We start from the raw sequence: 19515 nt of genomic DNA, 5'->3' as shown, positions 1-19515 counted from the left end.
TTCAAACTCTGGTGTGATTGCATCTTGGGGTCAGGAGGGGGCGCTACAGTGCAGGGTAGAGAGGAGGGGCAGATGTTAAGGTGGTGATTCAGGAAGACAGCTCAGAACTGCCGCGGGCTGTGTCCCCAGACTCCAAGGGCGGCATCATGAGTGAGCTCTCTGTGCTGTTGTTCCAAAGGCACCTTGGTTCGTTTTGAAGTTGGAGCTAAGCGCCCATATTTTCATTTACCCCTGGGCTCTGCACATTTCATAACTGTCCTGCTGTTTTCTATTACTTTATTGTGGGCCCCTGGCGATGTGATAGTAGGACCCCACAGAATCTAAAAGGCATAGGCAAAGGGACTTCCCTGGTGGTCCAGTGGTTAGGACTCGGTGCTTTCACTGCTGGGGCCCAGGGTTCAGTCCCTGATCAGGGAAACTAAGATCCTGCAAGCTGCATGGCACACCCTGCAAACACCACCACCCCCCTCCCCCCCCCCCAAAAAAAATGCATGAGCAGGGATCATTAGAGCATAGGACCCTGGGGATAAGATATGAGACAGGCAGCAGATGCTGTAAATGGTCCCTGAAGACACAGAAGCTTCCAGTACACTTAGCAGCGATTCCTGGTGGGTATTAAGGGACCTTGAGAGCTTTTTCTTTTGAAGCAAGAAGGAGGAACATTATGAGGAATGTTCAGGTCGGACCTCTGAGAGGCCTCATGGCTAAACCCCAAGGTCATTCTGACAGGAGCAAAGAAAGACCCGAATGGGGACACTACAGCAGAGTCAAGGGCGGGCACCCTCCGTGGCCGTGACCATGCTGGGCTGGATAGTGTTCCCCAAAGCTGCCTATGCCCTAGAGCTCCAAAGCCTGTGATTACATGACCTTATTTAATAAAGGGAACTTTGAAGATGTGATTAAATTCAGGATCTTGTGATGGGGAGATAATCTTGGATTATCCAGGTGGGACCAATGTCATCACAAGGGTCCTTAGAAGAGGGAAGGTCAGCAAGTTCCTGAGAAATGCGGAAAGTTTCTTGCCTGGTTCGCCAGCAATGCAGGAGACGGCAACAGAAGTCGTGGGTTCAATTCCTGGGTTGGGAAGATCCCCTGGAGGAGGAAATGGCAACCCACTCCAGTATTCTTGCCTGGGAAAAGCCCATGGACAGAGGAGTCTGATGGGCTACACTGCACGGGGTTGTGAAGAGTCAGAGTTAAAGACGTGTCGACTTGGCGGAGCCACAGCGCCCGGATGTTTGGTCCAACATTATTCTGGATGTTTCTGAGTGGGTGTTTGGGGGTGAAATTACACTGAAATCAGTGGACTCTGAGTAGAGCTGACCACCCCCACCATAATGTGGGTGGGCCTCATCCAATCAGCCAAAGGTGGAAAACTGATCCCTTCAAGCAAAGGGGAACCCTGCCAGCGGATTGCGTTTAGATTTCATCTGCAAGATGAGCTCTTCTGGGTTTTCCAGATAGCCCGCCTTTGGACTTGGACTGTAATTCTTTCCGGCCACCTCTATCACATTTTGAACGTGCCAAGTCTCCACAATCACGTGCACCAATTCCTTATACTAAGTCTCTTTCTCTCTATATATATACACATCCTGTTGATTCTGTTTCTCCAAGAAACCTTGACTAATATATCATATGACCTAGCAAATCCACTTCTATGTACATATCCAAAAGAACTGAATACAGCTATGCAGGAAAAAAAAAAATTAAAAAAAACAACAACCTTGCAAGCAAATGTTTGCAGCAGCATTAGTCACAATAGTCAAAAAAGTGAAAACAACCAAATGTCCATCAACTGCTGAAGGAATGAACCAAGTGTGGTCAATCCATACGACGGAATATCATCCAGCTGTGAAGAGGAATGAAGTCCTGCCACATGCTACCATGTGGCTAAATCTTGAAAACAGCATGCTGGGAAATTCCCTGGCAAATCAGTGGTTGAGACTCTGGATTTTCATTGTGATCTTCTGCAAGTCCTGCGGGGAGGCCAAAAAAAAAAAAAGAAAGAAAACCCCCACAGTACACGAAATGAAAGATGCCAGATATAAAATACCATATTAATTTGAAATGTCCAGAATAGGCAAATCTGTGGAGACAGAAAGTAAATTCGTGGTTGCCAGGGGCGGGGGGGAGAAGGGACCACTTAATGTGTCTGGGCTCTCCTTTGGGATGATGAGAAGTTCTGGAACTAGATCGTGGTGATGGTTGCACAACATTGTGAGTGCACCAAATGTCACTAATAGTAACTCCTTTGTCTTGGGCACTTTACCACAATAAAACCAGTGAATGGAAGCATTATAGCAGGAAGGTGGGCTGGAAGTGGGAGGCTGGATGATGCCCCAAGTATGATGTAGAATATTGGGTCTGTGCATTACTGAGGTCATACCAGAAGATATTAAGGAACTGCAGGGGCACTTTAAGAGGCCCCTTGGGAGAGGAAGGAAGAAATGTGGAAGCTGGAGAACTTTTATCAACGCAGGCGTTAGTGACCTTGCTGGGGTGGGGGGCAGACAAGGAGGTAAGGAGGGGACCCACACAGACCTCCAAATTTGGCACTCGGATAATACTGATTCTCAACTTTGTCATGAATTTGCTGGGTGGCTGACATTCTCAAGATACGAAAATCAGGGAGCAACAGTGCAAGAGAGGAAAAAAAAAGACAAAAGTTTCTCGAGAGAGGCAGAGACGGACACTCAGCCAGACCAGCCTCTGGGCCCGGGGTGTGCCCTACAGCTGTAGGGGCGGGGTTGGATATTCCTGGAGTCGAGGAGCCGTCGTCTCTGGACAGGATGTGAGAGAGGAACTGGGGTCTCCAGTCACGGGAGCCAGCTGGGGCCGCAGAGGGAAGGGATCGCGGCTGCCAGTGAGTCCAGAGCTGGGGTCCCGAGACCGAGGGAGGAGAGGGCCGGGCGCAGGACTCCCGGGTCTCAGGGAGTAGGGAGCCGGCGATCTGGACTTTGGGGACCGAGGGAGGAGGGGACGGGACTCGCGGGTCTGAGGAAGGAGGAGGAGGGTGGAGGAGGCGGGGCCGAAGTCTGAGCCAGGAATTTCAGCCTATCCAGGCTCTGTAATTAATTAACCAGAGCGGATCAAATTAGTGGGTGAAAGTTCACCGAGGAGGAGGGCCTTGTTGTCATCCTCCCCCCGGGATCGAGCTCCTCCACCTGCAACCGCGGGCGCGCGGAGTAGCCTAGCCGACCCGGGCCGGGACGAGCCGGGCCAGGCCGGGCCAGAGCTGCGGGAGGGGCGGGCCGGGGGTCCGAAGGAGTCACGCGCCCCCTCCCGCCCCAGGTCTCCCACTCAGGATGCGGCTTCCCCGGCCTCAGCCTTGGGGGCTCGGTCTGTTTCTCGTCCTCCTGCCTGGGGCGCTGAGCGCAGGTGAGGGGGTGCCGGGCACGAGGGAGGTGCCAGCCTCCGGGAAATGAGCGAAATACGAGATCCCCGGCTCGAGCCGGGGGACTTCCTTCTCGGCCGCGTTTCGTCTGGATTCCCACGATCTTTTCTCCCTCTGGCGGTCTGTCTGGAAAACACCTGTCCCCTTCTTCCTGGGACCACCCACCCACCCTACCCCCCACTCCGCCAGGGTCTGGCCCCTCTGTCTGGGGTGGGGTCTTTTCTCTCCCGGGGTGTCTGTGCCATCTAGGTCCCCTGCCCCATCTGCTCTCTTCGCCGCCAGAGAACCATCGCTCCCTCCAGTACCACTTCACCGCCGTGTCGGCCCCCGCCGCGGGGACCCCTGCTTTCTGGGTTTCGGGCTGGCTAGGGCCCCAGCAGTACCTGAGCTACAATAACCTGCGGGCACAGGCTGAGCCCTATGGCGCGTGGGTCTGGGAAAGCCAGGTGTCCTGGTATTGGGAGAAAGAGACCACGGACCTAAGGAACCAGGAGACCCTCTTCCTCGAAGCGCTCCAAGTTTTAGGCGAAGGTGAGACGACGAGGACTTCCTGGGCTGGGAACCTGGATCCCGGGTCTGAGGGAGGAGGGGACGGTGTGCCCGCTGCTCACGGGCCCACTCATACGTGTATGGGCACCCCAGGCCCCTTCACCATGCAGGGCCTGTTGGGCTGCGAGTTGGGCCCTGATAATGTCTCGGTGCCGGTGGCCAAGTTTGCCCTGAACGGCGAGGAGTTCATGATGTTTGACCCCAAGCTGGGCATCTGGGATGGTGACTGGCCTGAGTCCCGGACGGTCAGTATCCAGTGGACAAAGCGGCCGGAGGCGGTCAACAAGGAGAAGACCTTCCTCCTCTACTCCTGCCCACACCGGCTGCTGGGGCATCTAGAGAGGGGCCGAGGCAACCTGGAGTGGAAGGGTGAGCGACCCCCTGATCACTGCAGGCCCCCTCCATTCCCAGGGCCTCATCCTCTTCCCCAGCCTCTCCCCGTTGGTCCCCCTGACTCTAGTCCACCCTGCTCTCCCACAATCCTATCTCTGAGGGTCTTCCTCCGCCCCCAGCGGTCCCCAGCCCCTCTCCTGCACACAGCTCACCCTTGGGGCACGGCTCAGGCCCCTCGGCCTGGCATTGTGATCCCACGTGGCATGGCCTCTGCCCCTCAGCTCAGCCTCGCCTGTCTCCATCTGCTCCACTCAGCCAGACGCAGCCATCCGGAGCCCCTTGAGCTTGCCCCAGCCCTCCCATTTCTCCACCTTTGCCAGTTTCATTGGTGCCAGGGGCCACTGGTGTCAGCTTCCACTCTGGCCCTGAGGTTTTTCTCTCGCCTCCTTCAGACGCCCGCAGGACCTTATGTGACCTCCAGTCCATACAGCACATGTCACTCTGAGCTATAATTACAGGCATGTCTAGGGAATTCAAGGGCTGCAGTTTAGAGCGCTTTTGTCCTTAGCTTCTCCAACATTGAGTTTCCTGCTTCTGTCTCAGCCCTCAGTTCAGACTCTCCTCCACCCAGGAGTCAGATGAACGTTTTAAAAACATAAATGAGCTCCCATCCCACCCATGCTTAAAACCAGACCACAGATTCACGCTAATCTTGGATGAAAATCCAAACTCTCCTCCGAGGCCTGCAAGCCTTGCATAGTCTGGCTGCTTTCCACCGCTGTAATTTCACAATGCCCCCAGTGACACTGGACTTCTCCCTTTCCTCCAATATGTCAGATTCTTTCCTCCCTCAGGGCCTTTGCTCCAGCTGTTCCCACTGCCTTTTTTAAAAACAATTAATTAATTTACTTTTGGCTGTTGTCAAGTCTTCATTGTGGCAACACTGCAGGCTTCTCTCTAGTCGTGGTGCCTAGACTCAGTTGCCTCACGGCATGTGGGATCTCAGTTCCCCGAGCAGGGATCAAACCCCTGTCCCCTGCATTACAAGGTGGATTCTTAATCTCTGGATCACCAGAGTAGTCCTCAGTGTTCCCTTTGCTTTTGATTCTCTTCCTTGGGCTCCGGCCAGGACTGGGTCCTTCTCATGCTAGAGGTTTGACCTTGAATGTCCACTCTTCAGTAGGGCCCTCCCTGGCTAAAGGGTGCCCCCTCGTCGCACCCCCAATATTGTCTCTCATGCCACTGTTTTTTGTCCATTCATTCATTATAGCATCTTTTATTATTATTATTTTTTCTTGAGGTGTGACTTACCTATCTAAAGTACACCACTCAGGGACTTTCCTGGTGGTTCAGTGGTTAAGACTCTGAGCTCCCAATGCAGGAGGCAAGGGTTCAATCCCTCACGGAACTAGACCCACATGCCACACAGTGTGGCTAAAAAAAAAAGTACATGGCTCAATTTTTTTTTTTTTTTGGGTGTGCTACTCAGGCATTAAACCTGTGCCTACTGCATTGGAAGCACAGAGTCTTAACCACTGACCACTAGGAAAGTCCCTGAACCTGGAATTTATTTGTCAAGAAGTTTTATATTATGGATTAAAATTTTTAAATAGTTATAGGACCACTACGCAATTGTAAAATTTTTTCTTGTGTCTGTTCGGGAACATTGTGTCTCTCAGGAATTTGTCAAGTTCATTTAAATTTCAAGTGTGCTGGCTTGAAATTTTCATATCCTCTCACTATCTGTTGAATGACTTTAGGGTCTATCTTATTTTCCCTCAGCACACTTTCATAGCCTGTTTCCCTTTCATTTATTTTAAAAATATTTATTTTTGGCTGTGTCTGGCCTTAGTTGTGGCATGCAGGATCTTCCCTTGTGGTGCTCGGGGTCTTCATTTGGGCGGGTGGGCTTCTCTCTAACTGTAGGGCATGGGCTGGGTAGTTGCAGTGCTCAGGCTTAGTTGTCCTGCAGCATGTTGGATCTGAGTTCCCCGACCAGGGATCGAACCCACGTCTCCTGCATTGGAAGGCAAAATCTTAATCACTGGACCACCAGCGAAGTCCTCCCTTTCATTTACATATACACAAATATTCATTTCTCTGGTAGCTCAGAGAATCTGGTGGTAAAGAATCTGCCTGCAATGCAGGAGACCTGGGTTCTATGCCTGGGTTGGGAAGATCCCCTGGGGAAGGGAGTGGCCACTTACTCCGGTGTTCTTGCCTGGAGAGTCCCATGGACAGCGGAGCCTGATGGGCTACAGTCCATGGGGTCACAGAGAGTTGGGCACGACTGAGCGACTAACACACTCCTCTCATTAGAACACAAGCTCCATGAGGACAGGGACTTTTGTCTCTCTTGTTCACTGCTGTATCTCTAGTGCCTGGAAGAGTGCCTGCTCATCCCATGGTAGATGCCTGTATGTGTCATTGTAGGAAGGACTGGAAGAGAGGTGGATACCCTTGTGGTGGGCAGGTTGGATATCAGTACCCCTAAGAAGGCCTTTCCCCCTTTATTGTTATGTTCTCTAGGCTCAGGCCAGCATAGGGCATGATCAGATGTGGTATGGGGGCTTCCCAGGTGGCTCAGTGGTAAAGAATCCACCTGCCAATGTAGGAGATGCAAGAGACGCAGGTTCGATCCCTGGGTCCGGAAGATCCCCTGGAGTAGGAAATGGCAACCCGCTCCAGTATTCTTGCCTGGAGAGTCCCATGGACAGAGGAGCCTGGTGGGCTACAGTCCATGGGGTCGCAAAGAGTCAGACATGACTGAGCAACGGAGCACACAGCACAGAGCAGCACGCGGCACGTGGTGGGGCCTGCTGGGTAGAGGGGGAGGAATGGAGGCCTCTCTCCGTCTCTGCACAACCCTGGTCCTGGTCCTGGGGGTCCCTGGGCCTGGGGCTTAGGCCTGTCTGCCTGTTCGTCTGCAGAGCCACCCTCCATGCGCCTGAAGGCCAGACCCAGCAGTCCCGGCCTCTCTGTGCTCACCTGCAGCGCCTTCTCCTTCTACCCACCTGAGCTGAAGCTGCACTTCCTGCAGAACGGGCTGGCCATTGGCTCTGGTGAGATAGACATGGGCCCCAACGGCGACGGCTCCTTCTACGCCTGGTCATCACTCACAGTCAAGAGTGGCGACGAGCACCACTACCGCTGCGTGGTGCAGCACGTGGGGCTGGCCCAGCCCCTCACGGTGGAGCTGGGTGAGGTCCCGCTGGGGAACTGTGCTCCCGACTTCCGGTTGTCTTTTCTCCCTCTGCTGCAGCAACCCTTCCTGAGTCTGACTGCTTTCTGCCCCACCGCTGCCAGTTCGTCCAAAGCCTGACAGCCTCTTGTCCTGCGTTGCTTGCCTCCCCAAGTCTGAGTGCCTTCCATCCTGCTGCTGCTGCCCTCGTTGATTCTGGCCACTCGTTAACCGCTATGGGAAGTCCTCCCTAAGTCTGACCACCTTCCGTCCTGCTGCTGCTAGTCTTCAGGAGTCTGACCATTCGTTGTGTGCTGCTGCAGGCCTCTATGAGTCTGATGTTCTACTGCTCTGTGTCCACCCCTCCTCTCCAAGTTGGAACACCGCCCACTCCGCTGCTACAGGTCCCTTGACCAGAGTGATTGAGACCCCTCTTGCTACAGCTGGTTCTTATATCCAACCTGGGGGCTTTCTTGATCTAGAACATCCTGGGAGTGGCTTTCCCTTTACCTACACCCACTCTCCACAACCTGGTGCTGGGACCTCTGGGGTTGGGAAGGACTGCAAACCCCCAGTCCCCTGTCCTGACTCAGATGTGGCGGAGGGTCCCTTAAATATCTCACAACATTGTCTGACTGCAGAATCACCAGCCAGGACCTCGGTGCCAGTGGTGGGAATCGTCATCGGCTTATTCCTGCTCCTGACAGTGGCTGCGGGAGGAGCTCTCCTGTGGAGAAGGATGAGGAAGGGGCTGCCAGGTGTGGGACAGGAAGAGGGAGGTGCCTCAGAGAGAGGGGTAGAGACCCCCTCCAAAATTGGGAGACTCATTCCTGCAGGGACAGAGAGGGACAGAGACCCAGAGAGAGATGGGGAGAAAGAAAACTGGAGGGGAGACAGAGACTCAGAGGGGGATAGAAATCCATAGAGTAGGACAGAGACTGAAAAAGACACAGACACACACAAACACCGCACACCACACACACACATACACAGACGTGGGGAGGGGCAGTCAGAGACCTGGAGGATTTCAAAGATTCTAATCATCTCCCCTGTCCTTCTTTTCTCAGCTCCGTGGATCTCTTTCCGTGGGGAGGATGTAGGGGCCCTCTTGCCCACTCCGGGCCTGTCCAAGGATGGTGAATCTTAGGATAAAAATGCATTCCCAGCAACTGCCGATCATCCCCCATCCTGGCTGTTACCAGCTAATGTCCTCAGGTCCTTTTCATGCTGTGAGACCTCCGGGAATCCTGGTATTTTTGAGCCTCCGGAAGGAGCCCAATGTCCTCCCTCTGGATTTCTCCTCCTGTGATCTGCCTCAGTTCCCCCTCCTGATACATATGGTTCTTTTCCAGCTCCACATATAACATGGGTTTAGGCCCGAATCGTTGTGTTCTCATCGTTTCAACTTTTTTAGGGAATTGTGAGGGGGGATAAATGGTGTAAGCCTTGGGCTTCAAATCTTTCCTGAGGCTAACTTGTTGCCATGGTGGAATTTGCCAACTTTATATACCAAGTCATGTATTTTTAATGAATAAATTTCACAAATATTTACTGGATGTTTGTGACAGGCATTTTGAGGAATTCTTGGCTGGAGTCTGATCTGACTTCTTGGTGTAGCGGAAGAGATGTTCCCTCCTTGAGGGAAAGGAAAGCCTCCTCTGGCTCCTAGGTTCCCTTTCCTAAAACCTGCGGACAAAGGGAAAGAGATAAAAATACATTTCCCGTGAGGCTTTGAAGCTAGAGCAACTGGAGGTGGTCGGGCAGGGCGCCCCGACGCCTGCCGGGAGTTGTAGTTCCCCCGGCCGTGTCACTCCGGAGTTGCCCACTTCGTCTTCACTGGGAAGGGGCGGGGCCGAGCCTCGCGGGGCCGCGCTTTCCTTTGTGGACGTGGCGAGGGGCGCCCTTGGCCCGCCCTGCTCTCTTTGGCCCCGCCCCATGAGGCCCTCAAGAGCGCTCATTGGCTGGGGGCGGGGCCTCTGCGCTTCAGGAGGCGGGGCCTGACTGGAGAGCCGCCAAATTGGGCATCTTTTTGGAGAACGCAGGGTGGACCGTAGAGAGCGAAGTGAAGCTATCTGACCCGGTAAAGGGAGGCGGGGGCGGGTGGCATGTCCAGGCAGGACGGTTTGGGTCCGCTTGGGTGGAGGATTGGGGACCAGGCTGAAAGCGATGCCCGGGAACCTGCAAGATTTCTCTCTGGCCACGACCCTGCCCTGAACTACGCGTGGGAAGTGCGCCACGTCTCTCGCTTGAATCCTACCCTCTTGGGGTACTCCTCTGGGGCTTCCTCGGAGGATTCGGTCCCCACAGCTGGTTAACCTCTGAGAATCCCGCCTTCCTTTCCCCTTCCTGTCCCTTCTTGAGGCCCAAATTTTGCAACCAGCTACCAGCTCTCTGTCCTCTCCTGGGTTCCCCCCCGCCCGCGTCCCCATCCCTCCCATCCCCTCTCTGTCCTTTTCTCTGTGACTCTGACTCCTAGCTTCTGCCACTCCTCAGGGACTGATGATGTGGCCACCCTCACTTCTGCTGCTGCTGTTGCTGCTCAGGCGTGGAGCCCAGGGGAAGCCATCTCCTGACGCCGGCCCTCATGGCCAGGGGAGGGTGCACCACGCGGCCCCCCTGAGCGAAGCCCCTCATGATGATGCTCACGGGAACTTCCAATATGATCATGAGGCTTTTCTGGGACGAGAAGTGGCCAAGGAATTCGACCAACTCACCCCAGAGGAAAGTCAAGCTCGTCTGGGGTAGGAGAGATGGAGGGGAAGGAGGATTGTAATTTTCAAGAGAAGGTTAGGGGAGCCCTCAGTGAGAAGGTAATATTTGAGCCACGTGGGTATATGGGGGAATAGCATTCCAGGAAGAGGGAACTGTAAGTGCAAATGTGCCTGGTGTATCTGAAAAAGGGAGAGGTCTATGTGACTGGAACCCAGTGAGCAGAGGGAGAAAGTAGGAGGTAGTAGCAGAGAGAACAGAGAGGTCAGGTTGTGCAGGGGACCCAGTGAGATGAGAGCTATGGAATGGCTGTGAAGAAAGGAGGTGAGCCGACTTCAGTTTTAACAGGATCCCTCTGGTTGCCATGCAGGGAACAGACTATAGGGAGCAAGAAGTAGAGAGCCCGTTGAGAAAGGGACTGCAGTCTTCCAGGTGGGAGATAAGAGACCAGGGTATCCCGACTCAGTGTGGAGATAGCCGTGGTGGTCAGCTATGCTGACTGGAATGTTGTGCATGGATGGAGTTGGATGAAGTAGGCTAACGCATTTGTGGTCTCGCTTACTACAATGCCCAGCACCGTTCAAAGGGCTTACCAGGCTTAACTCATTTAATCCCAACATCCACAGTGTGAGGTATGTTCTATTATTTATTCCCATTTTACAGAGGGGGAAACTAAGGCACAGAGAGGTTATATGACTTGCCGACAGTCACACGGCCAGCAAGAAGAGGCAGCAGGATTTGAACCTTAATGTCTGGTTCTAGAGTCCAAGCTCTTAACCACAGCTCGAACCTCAGGGTAGCCGGAGCAGAGCAGAGACAACATAACGCTGGAGGGACGGGTCAGCGATCTAGGCAGGGCCATCTCAAACTGGATTCTGGGAACTGGGTCTAGGGGCTTTGGGATGGAGACCGGAAGAAGGGCTCCGTTAGCGGTCGGGCGAGGACACAGACCAATGACGGGACGTTACCAGGGATGGGACCTGGGAACCGACAGGCGTGGCCTGAGAGAAGGGGCATGAGGTGATGGCCTAAAGGGGCTTGACCTGAGACAGGGAGGTGTGCCGGATCAGGCTGGAGCTCGGACAGGAGTGGGTGAAGGCCGAGCCCGCCGTGTTGGCGGTGACAGTCATAGGGCAAAGCCTGATAACGGCTAGGAAAAACCAGTCGCAAGGGGAGAGTCGCAGCATAACTCGGAACTGCAGGGATATTGGCCTGAGATAGACGCGCGCGGCCAGGGAGGGGGCGGGGAAGAGGGCGAGGCTAGCGGGGCTAGTGGGCCAGGAGATTGGCGGAGCCAGGGAAGTGGGCGGGGCCAGGGACGGGGAGAGGTCCGGACCGCATGTTGCCGTGGCAGTCGGAGTTCGGAGTGGGTATTGGGGCAGGGAATCCGCGGGCGATGGGCGCGGTGTGATTCCCTGCCCTCCGTCCCCTCCCAGCTCTTTCAAGTGAGAGATGGAACACGCGCAGAGTTGAGAGGTGGGGCCAAAGTGGAGGGTTGGACCTGGATTGTCATGGGTCCTTCCCCCAAGCCGTCGAATTGTAGAGCGGAGCGCCAGCCACAGGCCCGCTACATCCCGGCAGAGAGGTTATCGCCTCCGGGAGCGGAGCCTGGATTGAGAGGGCGGAGCCCTAAGGTGGGAGTGGTCCTGGGATTGACAGACTCCTCCCCCCGGTTTGTCGGCGGGGACAGCATTTTCAGTCCTATATGGGGTTGTGTCTCCAGTGTCTAGAAGAAGGCGGGACCCGGGGTGGGCGGGGTCCGAGACTGACGTGCGCCCGCTCCGGCTCGCAGGCGCATCGTGGACCGCATGGACCGCGCCGGAGACGGGGATGGCTGGGTGTCGCTGGCCGAGCTCCGCTCATGGATCGCACACACGCAGCAGCGGCACATACGGGACTCAGTGAGCGCGGCCTGGAACACGTACGACACAGACCGCGACGGGCGTGTGGGTTGGGAGGAGCTGCGCAACGCCACCTACGGCCACTATGAGCCGGGTACGCGGCGAGAACCGACCCCTGGTCCCCCCACACACCGTGACCGGACATTTGTGACACCTTCATCCTGAGAACCTCAAGCCACGTTAGCCAGATCCCTAACCTTTGACTTCTGACCCTTGACTAGGGCCCACCCCCAATCCCTGATCTCTGGTTTCTCGTTCTGACATCCACTGGGGACCTCAGTTTCTTGGCCAGGGACATCTAAGGGCCCGAGCACTATCAGCCTGACCTTTGACCTCTGACTTCTCATCCTGAGAACCCCAAAGCCATTTCCTCTGCCTCTGACTCTGAATTCCCGCCTCTCATCACCAGGCCCAAGCCCTCTGCCCCAACAGGGCTCTTATCCTCTGGCACCTGAACCCTCACCCCAGCCCCGCTCCAGACTTCTTCACATACCCTCAGGGGGATCGTTCCCCACTCAGAGCTGACCCTGACCTTCCTTTGCTGACAGTCTCCCGTGGCTCCCCAGGGTCCTCAGGCTTACCCAACCTCAGCCCCACCTCAGCCAACCTTCCACTTTCAATTTTCTGCATTTTCTGTCCCAGCTAAATGGATCTTCTGCAGTTCCCGTGAACTCACCATGCTTTGCAAATCTCTGTACTCTGCACATACCATTTCCTTTGCTGAAAATGCTCTTCCCTTCCTCTGTTCCCAGCAAGCTGAGTCAGTAAACTGCACCAGAGTGTGACTTCAGGGCCCAGAGGGCCAGTGTCAACTCAAAGTCCATCCTTCCTGACTGCATAACCTTGGGCAAGTGATTTCCTGTCTCTGAGAGTCAGTTTTCTTCATACAGTGAGGACAAACAAAACAACTCACTGTACTCGCTTCTTGGGAGGATGAATTGCAGTTTTGTAGATAAAGAGCTTAGCACATCATCAGCTCTCACTACAAGGTAGCTACTGTTAATTATTATTAATTGGTGGAGGTCTTCCTGCCGTGACTCCCTTGAGTTAGATCCCTCTCTCTTAAAGCCCAGTCCACCAAGACCCCTCCTTCCCCAGGTGAAGAATTTCATGACGTGGAGGATGCGGAGACCTACAAGAAGATGCTGGCTCGGGACGAGCGGCGTTTCCGCGTGGCTGACCAGGATGGGGACTCAATGGCCACTCGGGAGGAGCTGACGGCCTTCTTGCACCCGGAGGAGTTCCCTCACATGCGGGACATTGTGATTGCTGTGAGTGGGGCCTGAGGAATCCGGCTTCTTACCTCCCTTCCTGGGACCTAGGCTTCTGATGCCAAGACTTGCCTCCCAGCGTTTACCTTGGGGGCCCCTGTGCCCACCCTCCACCCCCTAGTGTCTAATCTCTCCTAATCTGGCCTCTCCCTTTCTTTTCTTTTTTTAATATTTATTTGGCTGCACTGGGTCTTTGTTGCGGCACATGGGATCTTTAGTTGTGTCCTGAAAACTCTTGGTTGTGGCATGTGGGATCCCATCCCCCGACCAGGGATTGAATGCATGTCCCCTGCATTGGGAGCATAGAGTCTTGGCCACTGGGCCACCAGAGAAGTCCCTGGCCTCCCCTTTTCTGTGCTCACATTTGGGATCCAAGCACCCAGGCTACCTTCAGAAAATCATCCCCCTCCATAAGTGCCTTAGAGGAGACCCTGTCCAGGCTGAATCCCAGGAAAATTCCAACCCTAGACATGGAGTGTCCACTCTGAGGCCATTTCTGCTTGCCCCCCATCTTCTGTTACTATTATTATAAATTTTTTTGCCAACACTGTCTGTATTCTAGAGTGACAGGATTTTTTCTTCTCTTCTCCCTTTTCTTTTTTCCACTAGACTTTAATCTCTAGAGCCATTTTAGGTTCATAGCAAAGTTGAATGGAAAGTCCAGACATTTCCCCTGTCCCCCTGCCCATGCTAGGGGGAGTTAAATTCTTCCACCTGTTCCATGTGGTGGGGGTTTCAGTATCTTTATTACATTAGACATCTCAAAGGATATTGCTCAGTATATTTTTTAGTATTTATTTTTATGTACTAGGCTGTGCTGGGTCTTAGTTGTGGCATGCAAACTCTTTTTTTTAAAAATTACTTTATTATGTTTATGTTTGGCTGTGCTGGGTCTTCATTGCTGGGTAGACTTTTCTCTAGTTGCGCTGAGCAGGGCCTACTGTCTGGGTGCGGTGAGCAGGCTTCTCATTGCTTCTCTTGTTGTGGAGCATGGGTGGGTGGGCTCAGTAGTTTCAGCTCCCAGGCTCTAGACAGGCAGATTCTTTACCACTGAGCCACCAGGGAAACCCTCATGCAAACTCTTGGTTGTAGCATGTGGGATCTAGTTCCCTGTCCAGGGATCAAACCCAGGTCCCCCTGCATTGAGAGTGCAGAGTCTTGGCCCCTCGACTACCAGGGAAGTCTCTATGGCTCAGAATATTATCTACAGCTCTTGAAGAGGAACTTAATGACCAAACTCCTATTATTTTGTCCTGTCTGACTGCTTTCCTCTGTTTCTGCATTTTCTCAGCCCCAATGCCTCTTTTTCCCCAGGAAACCCTGGAGGATCTGGACAGGAACAAAGACGGCTACGTACAAGTGGAGGAGTACATTGGTGAGTGGGCCCAGCTCTCCCCCCGGGGGATGCCTGTCCTCTCCCCAGCCACGGGTAGCAGCTGATACATATCAGCTGTTAGAGCAAAGACCCTCTGAAGTGGAGGCTGCCTGAATCCATTCACCCAGACACTCATGGAGCATCAGCTGTGGGTCAGGCCTGGGGGGCCTTTACCGATGATGTATACTTGCGGAGTTTGGGCACATTTGTTTTAATTATGTATTTATCTATTTATTTTTGGTGGTGCTGGGTCTCCGTGGCTGTGTAGACGTTCCTCTAGCTGCGGAGAGCGTGGGGGCTGCTCTCTAGTCGTGGTGCACGAGCCTCCTATTGCGGTGGCTTCTCTTGTTATTGAGCACAGGCTGTAGGGCGTGGGGGCTTCACTAGCTGCGTCACAAAGGCTCTAGAGCTCAGGCTCAGTAATTGTGGTGCACAGGCTTAGTTTCCTCGGGGCGTATGGGATCTTCCCAAATCGGGATCAGACCTGTGACTCCTGCATTGGCGAGCGGATTCTTTACCACTGAGCCAACAGGGAAACCCTCCAGCAGATCTTGATCAAACACCCACTGTGTGCCAGGCCCAGGAAACATGTATTGACTTCCTTCGGTGTGCCAGACCAGAAAAGCATGTATCAAGCACCTACCATGTGCCTCAGTTTCCTCATTTTGTAAATGGAGATAATAGACCACCTACCATGTAGCAGCTGTATATCTAGTCAACCCAAATGCCCATCAGTGGATGAATGGGTAAACAGGAGGGGATCCAGCCAGGCCACGGAATACTGTTCAGCTGTAAAAAAAAGAATGAAGCACCATCCGTATAACAATGTGGATCAACCTCGAGAACATCAGGCCGAGTGAAAGAAGCAGACATAAAAGGCCACATCGTACGTGATCCCATTTATTTGAAATGTCTAGAGTAGGAAAATCCATAGTGATAGAAATCAGATCATCCGTTTCCAGGGGGCTGGAGGGAGGAAGGAATACGGAGTAACTGCCGAATGGGCATAGGTGTCTTTTGGGGAAATGAAGATGTTCTGGAACTAGAGGGAGGGGGCTACTGCACATTGAGAATGTACTAAGTGTCACTAACGGTGAATCTTAGGTTGTGGGCTTTCTACCACAATTCCAAAAATAAAAATAAAAGAACCCCATGTACTTCCAGTTACTATGGTCATCATTTCCCGTAAGAAATGATGACTGGGACTTCTCTGGGGGTACAGTGGTTAGGACTGGGCGCTTTCACTTCCATGGCCACAGGTTCAGTTCATGGTTGGGGAACTAAGATCCCGCAAGCCGTAAGGTGTGGCGGGAAAAAAAGGGCAGTCTGAAGGTTAACTGGGTAATTGTATGCCCAGCACCTGCTCCATTATTTTTTTCCCCCGCTTGCTCCATCTTTGATGACATCTCTAAGACAGCTCCCTGGTTCAAACCCAGAGGAGAAGAAAGCATCTGTCCTAATTACGGTGGCTTTGTGTCTGGTATAAAAAGACTTGTCTGTTTGTAATGTCTTCCGGATCTATCTGTGGGCCCTTGAGGTGAAGGGTTTTGCAAACATTTACAAATGACTGCCACAAAGGAGGGGCTCCTAGAATCTTGAGGGATGTTCTGGATATGGTGAGCTGTTCAAAGTGTAGCTTCAGAAGATCGCCTATAAAAATTTTCACTCATTCCTCCTTCCTATGAGCACCTACTATGTGCCAAGCAGTGCACACTCCTGTGTCACGGGTGTATCAACCAAATGGATGGATGATTCAGTCAATCAAATGACCAATCCATCAGTGAAGTCAGTGTAGCATAGGAATCACTGGAGAAGGGAATGGCAGCCCACTCCAGTATTCTTGCCTGGAGAACCCCATGGACAGAGGAACCTGGTGGGCTACAGTCCATGGGGTCGCAAAGAGTCGGACACGACTGAAGCGACTTAGCATGCAGAGCATGCATGCATAAGGGATCACCTGTAAGTCAGGTATGTTCCTAATCGGATTTAAACAGAAGAGGAAATTAAGGCAAAGGACAGTGAAAGGCCCGGGATCCGGAAATGTCAGAACCAGGCTGGGAGGTCCTGGGAACCACCCCTGACGTCACCCCCTCTCGCCCCCGACTGCCCCATCCCAGCTGACCTGTACACAGCGGAGCCTGGGGAGGAGGAGCCGGCCTGGGTGCAGACCGAGCGAGAGCAGTTCCGGGACTTCCGGGATCTGAACAAGGACGGGAAGCTGGACGGGAGTGAAGTGGGCCACTGGGTGCTGCCCCCCGCCCAGGACCAGCCCCTGGTGGAGGCCAACCACTTACTGCACGAGAGCGACACGGACAAGGTGCACGGACGGGGCGGCTGGCGGGTGGGTGGCCGGCGCTGTGGGATGCGCAGAAATGACCAAGACGCGGGCCTGGGGCTTTGGGGTTCTCGTTTGGAGAAAGGAAAAGGGACAGAGAGTTTGAGATGGGGAGGGAAAAGAAGGGGAACCAGGGACTCAGAGGGTGATGGAGCTCGGGAGGCCATCCTTAGTTTCAGGGAGGAGCCTCCCAGATGGGGTCCATTGCCAGTCCCCTGACCTCTAACCCCCTCAGGACGGGCGTCTGAGCAAGGCTGAGATCCTGGGCAACTGGAACATGTTCGTGGGCAGCCAGGCCACCAACTACGGCGAGGATCTGACACGGCACCACGATGAGCTCTGAGCCCCATGAACCCACTGCCGCCTTGTTGCCCCACAGGCTGACCTGGGGCGCCCCAGTGGCCAGGCCCCGACCTGTCCAGCCCTGCAGGAGGTGGACACCGACCTCGGCGTCCCCCTGCCCCTGGGCTCTCCACGGACTCACCACTGCGTCAACTTCTCTCCCTGAGACACCATGGCCCCTCCCAGCTCCCCAAAGGGGGGCAAACAGGCCCAAATGATGAGATGAGGGACCACCCCTTTCTCACTGGCAGAGTCTCCCAGCCCAGACCAAGGCCCCCCGACATCAAGCTCAGCCTCCAAAGGCCTCCACTAACCCCCCAGCTCCAAATCTGAGCCTCACACCACACAGCGGAGAAACACACCCCCAGGTGCCCTGAACTCGCCCCCAGCACCTGCCCAAGGGATGTCTCTTCTCTGCCAGGGAGGCAATAAAATCCAGTGCTGGGGCCTCACCTGTGTGTCTCTCTGAAGGGGGGACATGGGCCTCGGTGGCTGTGACTGGGAGAGGAAAGTGTTGGGAGTTGGGGGACTGCTGTGGGTTGAAGGACGGGACTAGGCATTTGAAGAGGGGGCTCTAGAGGTTGGGCAGGGTTTGAGGTTGTTCCTTAAATTATACATAATGACCCATCTCGGGGAACCTACGTCCCAGGTGTTGTTCGGTTGCTCAGTTGTGTCTGACTCTTTGCCACCCCATGGACTATACAGCATGCCAGGCTTCCCTGTCCTTCACTGTCTCCCAGAGGTTGCTCAAACTCATGTCTATTGAGCTGGTGATGCCATCCAACCATCTCATCCTCTGTCATCTTCTTCTTCTCCTGCCCTCAGTCTTTCCCAACATCACGGTCTTTTCTAGTGAGTCAGTTCTTTGCATCAGTGGCCAAAGTATTGGAGTTTCAGCTTCAGCATCAGTCCTTCCAATGAATATTCATTTCCTTTACGACTGACTAGTTTGATCTCCTTGCAGTCCAAGGGACTCTCCAGAGTCTTCTCCAGCACCACATTTTGAAAGCATCAATTCTTCAGTGCTCAACCTTCTTTATGGTCCAACTCCCACATCCATACATGACTACTGGAAAAGCCATAGCTTTGACTAGACGGACTTTTATCAGCAAAGGGATGTCTCTGCTTTTTAATATGCTGTCTAGGGTTGTCATTGCCTCCCAGATACTGAGCATTAAGCCAGAATACCTATTTAACTCATGAGAAACCTACTTAGGTTCACCTGTGAATGATTGTGGGAAGGAAGAAATGAACACATCCCCTCCAGGCTCTGACCCAGAACCAGGACTTGCTGTCTCCCCTTTTAGTATAAAAGAAGTCTGAATTCTAACTTGGAGAAAATGGTTCTTTGAGACACACTAGTCCACCACCTTCTTGGTCTGCTGACTTTGTGAATAAAGTCACTATTTTTTGCCCTGACAACTTACCTCTGGATTTATTGGCCTGTTGTAGGGGGAACAGTACCAGTTTTGGCAAAGCCAACTGGGAGCCTCCTTGCTCCTGGCCAACCCACCCCTGTTAGGGAATTTTGGGGTAAATCCCTAGCAGCTATGGGACCACATGTCCTGAGGATCTTCCTTTCAGAATTCCCCAAAGCAGCACCAGCTGCCCCATTGCTTGGCAGTTGGAGCAAGAAATTGACCTGTGGGAGCCGCTGGGTTCCATACAGTAGGGTAAGTCATTGCCGGAGGAAACTTTTGCTCCAGTTGGGGCTTTTTTTCCTCTAGAATAAGCCAATTTGTTTTGTGTTGAAGTGGGGTACCCTGTTGGAGAGAGGCAATGATTGCTGAACTTTTCCCTGAATCGTGAACCGGCTTGTCTGATGCTGGCGTTTGTGTGTGCTGTGTGCGTTTTATTTTTCTTGTGTCTCTGTCTTTGCAAATTTGTTCCAACTATCCCTAAAGAAACTGTCTAGGGCACATTTTAGGTAGATGACCTGATTACAGCTACAAACCCATGACTGAGAGGCAGATAATGGGTTACAATGTGTGATCACAGTACCTGTTAGGATCTCCACAAGAGGGTTGAGGGGCCATCTTGGGACTCTGCCCTGTGTACCGTCACCTTTGCTGTGTTAATTCCATTGTCTGCAGTCTCCTGGGTCATTGGTCTGGATACAGCAGCT

At 53.5% G+C, this 19515-nt stretch overlaps 2 protein-coding genes across 4 annotated transcripts; both read left to right on the top strand.

Annotated features, from left to right (window-relative positions):
* Positions 1–2431: 2431 nt before the first annotated feature.
* On the top strand, positions 2432–9013 carry FCGRT (Fc fragment of IgG receptor and transporter). 2 transcript variants are annotated; one of them, XM_040252280.1, is made up of 7 exons: positions 2432–2518; positions 3292–3378; positions 3677–3925; positions 4037–4312; positions 7207–7476; positions 8099–8215; positions 8525–9006. In XM_040252280.1, the coding sequence occupies exons 2-7, from the start codon at positions 3306–3308 to the stop codon at positions 8602–8604; spliced, it is 1065 nt and encodes a 354-aa protein (XP_040108214.1). In that variant the 5' UTR covers positions 2432–2518; positions 3292–3305; the 3' UTR covers positions 8605–9006. The 2 variants fall into 2 exon arrangements, with proteins under 2 accessions (XP_040108214.1, XP_040108213.1); XM_040252279.1 differs by lacking the exon at positions 2432–2518 and adding an exon at positions 2741–2863 and having other exon boundaries at positions 8525–9013.
* A 417-nt stretch (positions 9014–9430) lies between these two features.
* RCN3 (reticulocalbin 3) lies at positions 9431–17842 on the top strand. Of its 2 annotated transcripts, none has more exons than XM_040252282.1 (7): positions 9431–9537; positions 9951–10198; positions 11959–12161; positions 13166–13338; positions 14653–14713; positions 16831–17030; positions 17284–17842. In XM_040252282.1, the coding sequence occupies exons 2-7, from the start codon at positions 9957–9959 to the stop codon at positions 17389–17391; spliced, it is 987 nt and encodes a 328-aa protein (XP_040108216.1). In that variant the 5' UTR covers positions 9431–9537; positions 9951–9956; the 3' UTR covers positions 17392–17842. The 2 variants fall into 2 exon arrangements, with proteins under 2 accessions (XP_040108216.1, XP_040108217.1); XM_040252283.1 differs by lacking the exon at positions 9431–9537 and adding an exon at positions 9703–9723.
* Positions 17843–19515: the final 1673 nt, after the last annotated feature.

Source organism: Oryx dammah, unplaced genomic scaffold (assembly GCF_014754425.2).
Source record: "Oryx dammah isolate SB20612 unplaced genomic scaffold, SCBI_Odam_1.1 HiC_scaffold_13, whole genome shotgun sequence".
NCBI classification, from domain to species: Eukaryota; Metazoa; Chordata; class Mammalia; order Artiodactyla; family Bovidae; genus Oryx; species Oryx dammah.
Note: the sequence above shows the minus strand (reverse complement) of the source record. Positions and strands in the feature narration are given on the sequence as shown.

What these genes read in the sequence shown, in the direction of transcription:
- FCGRT (XM_040252279.1), top strand. Translation starts at nt 3,306, where the DNA reads ATGCGGCTTCCCCGGCCTCAGCCTTGGGGGCTCGGTCTGTTTCTCGTC. An exon ending in GCCTGGGGCGCTGAGCGCAG is followed by an intron (nt 3,379 to 3,676) that starts GTGAGGGGGTGC and finishes CTTCGCCGCCAG; the next exon opens with AGAACCATCGCTCCCTCCAG. An exon ending in AGGCAACCTGGAGTGGAAGG is followed by an intron (nt 4,313 to 7,206) that starts GTGAGCGACCCC and finishes GTTCGTCTGCAG; the next exon opens with AGCCACCCTCCATGCGCCTG.
- RCN3 (XM_040252282.1), top strand. Translation starts at nt 9,957, where the DNA reads ATGATGTGGCCACCCTCACTTCTGCTGCTGCTGTTGCTGCTCAGGCGT. An exon ending in TGCGGGACATTGTGATTGCT is followed by an intron (nt 13,339 to 14,652) that starts GTGAGTGGGGCC and finishes CTTTTTCCCCAG; the next exon opens with GAAACCCTGGAGGATCTGGA. An exon ending in ACAAGTGGAGGAGTACATTG is followed by an intron (nt 14,714 to 16,830) that starts GTGAGTGGGCCC and finishes GCCCCATCCCAG; the next exon opens with CTGACCTGTACACAGCGGAG.